We start from the raw sequence: 4,369 nt of genomic DNA on the forward strand, positions 1-4,369 counted from the left end.
TGCTGGGATTACAGGAGTGAGCCACCACAGTGGCCAGTTTTTTTTTGTTATTGTTTTTGTTTTTCGAGATGCAGTCTTGCTCTGTCGCCCAGGCTGGAGAACAGTGGTGTGATCTTGGCTCTCTGCAACCTCCCCTCCCGGGCTCAAGTGATTCTCCTGCCCCAGCCTCCCAAGTAGCTGGGACTACAGGCACAGGCCACCATGCCTGTCTGATTTTTGTATTTTTTAGTAGAGATGGGATTGCACCACATTGGCCAGGCTGGTCTCAAACTCCTGACTTTGTGATCCACCTGCCTCGGCCTCTTAAAGTGCTGGGATTACAGGCCTGAGCCATCTTGCCTGGCCCAGAAGATTTTTATGGTAAAATTTTGTGATGGGAAGACTGTGTCATCCCGGGAAAGTTCAGGACCTGCTGCTCAGGCCGCACCAGCTCGGAGAACGCTGACCTGTGTCCGTTCCCCACTAGAAACAAAACGTAGCTGTGGATGTTCTGGTTTGCTTGCTCTCGTCCCCTGCACTGGCATCCGATTCTTACTCATCCCGTGTCTTACTGGCACGTGCTTGGTAGCAGATCAATGTCAATAGCTGTTGGAAGCTTAGGAAAAACGTGTAACGTGAAAAAGGACACTTCAGCCATTGCCTGACTCTTTGTTGAACTGGGAAATAGCCTCCTCCTGGCCACGTGGGGTGCCTTCCTGATGTGGCTCTCCAAGGCCGTCCCTGGGGGCGGTAAAGCCTGCAAGTGCACCAGGCCGCCTGCTGGGGATGGGGCATCACGCAAGGTCTGACTAGGAGGGAGGATGGGTGAGGCAGGGTGGGGGCTTTGAGGTGTGGCTGTGGATTCCCGAAAGCCCCTTGGCTCGTGTGCATGCCTGCCCAGTGGTACCCACGTATCCTAACACCTGTCTCTGTGCCCCTGTGCCCGCAGGCCATGCCAAGGACGCCCTGCAGCTGGCGCAGATGCAGGAGCAGACGCTGCAGCTGGAGCAACAGTCCAAACTCAAGGTGAGTGGAGCCGGCGTGGGCGGGAGGCCGGGTGCGCACCTGGGGTTCGGGCGTGGAGGTTGGTGGGGGCTGGTGCCGCTGGGTAGGGACAGGGTCATGTCCATGGGCAGCAGTGGGGCCCAAGGCTGAGCTTGGGCACCTCATTTCACAGAAGGAAACAAGGGAGGTCAGAGATGCTGCCGCAGAGCTGCCCGAAGAGGGGCTGGTGGTGCTGAGGTGTCCCGTTGCCCTGAGGACAGGGGCCTTCCTGACGTTCTCATCTCATTTCTTTGCATTTGGGAGGATCGTATTGTGTTCCATCGTATTTATTTTGAAGTGGAGTCTCACTCTGTTGCCCAGCCTGGAGTGCCATTGTGGGATCTTGGCTCACCGCAGCCTCTGCCTCCTGGGTTCAAGGGGTTCATTTTATTTTTTTGAGACTGTCACTCTGTTCCCTAGGCTGGTGTGCAGCGGCCTGATCTTGGCTCACTGCAATCTCTACCTCCAGGTTCAACCTCCTGCCTCAGCGTTCTGAGCAGCCGGGAGTGCAGGAGCCCGCCACCGCATCTCGCTAATTTTTGTATTTTTAGTAGAGACGGGTTTTCGCCATGTTGTCCAGGCTGGTCTGGAACTCCTGACCTCAGGTGATCCACCTGCCTCAGCCTCCTGAAGTGCCGGCATTATTGTGAGAGCCATTGCGCCCGGGCCACTCAGCAGGATTCTTAGAACAGGCACGAGCTGTGCCCTCAGCGCGGTCCAGAGTAGAGCACCTGAGCCGAGCTGCCCAGAAACAGCCTTGGGGTTGGGGGGTGGCTGGCCTTAATCCCCAGGGGCCTTCGCAGGCTTCTGCTGGTGTTTCTCCGACCGTGGTCTGGATTCCCCCAGGGCCTGTGCCTGGTGCAGATGCAGCTGGAAGCCTCGAGCCCGCTGCACTCAGTAGTCTGGGCAGGGAGACTCTGCCGGGCTGGAGCTGGTGCAGACACAGGAGGGGCTGTCTGGCAGCGCGAGCCCCCAGCACGTGCCAGGCGGTGAGCGCTGTTCTCTGCAGGAGTATGAGGCCGCTGTGGAGCAGCTCAAGAGCGAACAGATCCGGCTGCAGGCCGAGGAGAAGAGGAAGACCCTGAGCGAGGAGACGCGGCAGCACCAGGCCGTAAGGGAGGCCGCCCGCTCCGGGGGTGGGGCAGGACTGGGAGCTGGGTGGGCCCGGGGCTCCGAGTTCCTGACCGACCGCTCACTGGAGTCAGCTGTTGGAGCTGCCCTGGAACAGCCTTGTACAGACACCTGAGGCCTGTGAGGTCCCTCCCTGCTGAGCTGGACGGGAGGTCCCCGTGCCTCCGCATGTTTGTGGGAGGCTGATGGCGCGTTGGAGGCCCCGGCACCCTGTCCAGTCGGCCCTGACTGCCACTCCCAGCTGAGGTGTGTCCCTGCCGCCCTCTTCTCCCCCAGAGGGCCCAGTATCAAGACAAGCTGGCCCGGCAACGCTACGAGGACCAGCTGAAGCAGCAGGTGAGCTCGGCCTCCCCTGCGAGGGGCCTGCGTCGCTGAGAACTTAGGTGGCTTTCTGGGACCGGTCAGTGGGTCAGAGACCATGGGGCAAGAACGCTGGGGTGGCTGATGATGGGTGTTAGTGCGGGGGAGACTTCACTCAGACAGACACTCAGCGGCACACGTGTACAGGCACAGGTGCCGAGATGTGTGTGCACAGGTACGTGGGGACACGCAGGCATTCACAGCACCCTGCACACGGGCACACACAGTCTCCACACACGCTCGGGCACACATACACACACCCCCACCCATGGTTTGAAAACACACACACACACATATCCCTTCACACGTGGGTGTGCACACACACACAGGCACGCACACACCCCGACACACACATGCAGTCGTGCACGACCCCATTCCCTGCCCCCTGCACACACCTGTGTGGCCTCCACAGCAGAGGCTCTCCAGGCATGCCTGGCCTCCCTGCCTCCCTCCAGGGGCCGGGCTGGGAGCAGGGAGGTCATGCTTGGGGCGGCGGGTGAGTGGTGGAGGGTGGGGCCCTGGCCTGTGGGAAAGTTCCGGTGACACCTGCTCCCAGCTTGTTGGGGTTGGTCCCCTTCAGTCCTCAGCTCACAGGCAGGGTTCATGTTTGCCTGCTGGGGGCATTGTGGGTTTAAAACGTAACTAGCCGAAGACAGAGGCTTCCTTCAGCACAGTCTGATAGCGCAGCGGTGTTGGGCGCCTGCCCCGCAGTGGCCCCTGTCAGCGAAGCTGCAGTGGACGCTGTTTCTGTCACTGGGGAGCTTGGGCCTTTGAAGCCAGCCCCATAGCATCTGCCGTCCTGGCTGATGTCACCCGTGTCTGTGTCAAGGTGTGGCGTCTGCAGGCCCCCAGGTGCCCGGGACGCTCGGAGCCCTCAGGTCCTGGGGAGGCCACAATCTTTGGATTGGTGTTGAGCATTTCTCTGGTTTTAAAAGCTTTTCTCTTTTTCTGCGGCTTCCTTTCAGCAACTTCTCAATGAGGAGAATTTACGGAAGCAGGAGGAGTCCGTGCAGAAGCAGGAGGCCATGCGGCGAGGTAGGCTGTCCGCGCTCCTGGCAGACGCTTCACCCAGCATGTACCATGAGCCTGAGTTTTGCGCCTGGCCCCTCATAGCTGCAGATGCCGTGGGCAAGGCGTCCAGGCTCCGTGGGGTGGGGCTCCCTCTCGAAAGACACCTTTGTCTGTGACTGGATGCCAGGGTCTGTGTGGGGAGTACGGGAACTGCTTCATTTGATGGGAAGAACGTGGGTCTTTTTGTTTTTTGTGGGTTTTTTTTGAGATGGGGTCTCTCTCTGTTGCCCAGGCTGGAGTGCAGTGGCACAATCTTGGCTCACTGCAACCTCTGCTTTCTGGGTTTAAGCGATTCTCCAGCGTCAGCCTCCCAAGTAGCTGGGATTATAGGTGCCGCCACCACACCCGGCTAATTATTTTGCATTTTAAGTAGAGATGGGGTTCCATCGTGTTGGCCAGGCTGGTCTCAAACTCCCGACCTTGTGATCCGCCTGCCTTGGCCTCCCAAAGTGCAGGGATTACAGGCGTGAGCCACCCGCCCGGCCTGGAACATGGTCTTGTCGGTCCTGGTCTCGGTGGGGATCACAGGTGTTTGGTGACATGTAGCATTTGTTGGTGAGGGCCCCAAGCAGACATTTGTCACCACTTTTCACCAGGCAGGGGTGGGCTGGTGGCAAGGTGTGCACATTTAATGTGTCATCAGCCGTGGCGCATGGTACGTCACGCGTCCCTGTGGAGTTCTGGCCCCTGTGTTTCTGGGTAAGAGCTGACTCCACCTTCTGCTCTGTTGCTTAAAACGCATTGTTGGCCGGGCGCGGTGGCTCACGCCTGTAATCCCAGCACT

General features: G+C 59.2%; 1 protein-coding gene across 1 annotated transcript in view; it reads left to right on the plus strand.

The window, feature by feature from the left end:
* LOC108313938 (ATPase family AAA domain-containing protein 3) overlaps positions 1–4,369 on the plus strand; it is a 26,831-nt gene that overhangs the window by 4,538 nt on the left and 17,924 nt on the right. Inside the window, exons 2-5 of the mRNA XM_017542589.2 lie at positions 929–1,005; positions 2,033–2,134; positions 2,431–2,490; positions 3,480–3,549. Of these exons, the coding sequence (XP_017398078.1) occupies positions 929–1,005; positions 2,033–2,134; positions 2,431–2,490; positions 3,480–3,549 (309 nt within the window). The remainder of the gene's footprint in view (positions 1–928; positions 1,006–2,032; positions 2,135–2,430; positions 2,491–3,479; positions 3,550–4,369) is intronic.

Source organism: Cebus imitator, unplaced genomic scaffold, assembly GCF_001604975.1.
Source record: "Cebus imitator isolate Cc_AM_T3 unplaced genomic scaffold, Cebus_imitator-1.0 Scaffold145, whole genome shotgun sequence".
NCBI classification, from domain to species: domain Eukaryota; kingdom Metazoa; phylum Chordata; class Mammalia; order Primates; family Cebidae; genus Cebus; species Cebus imitator.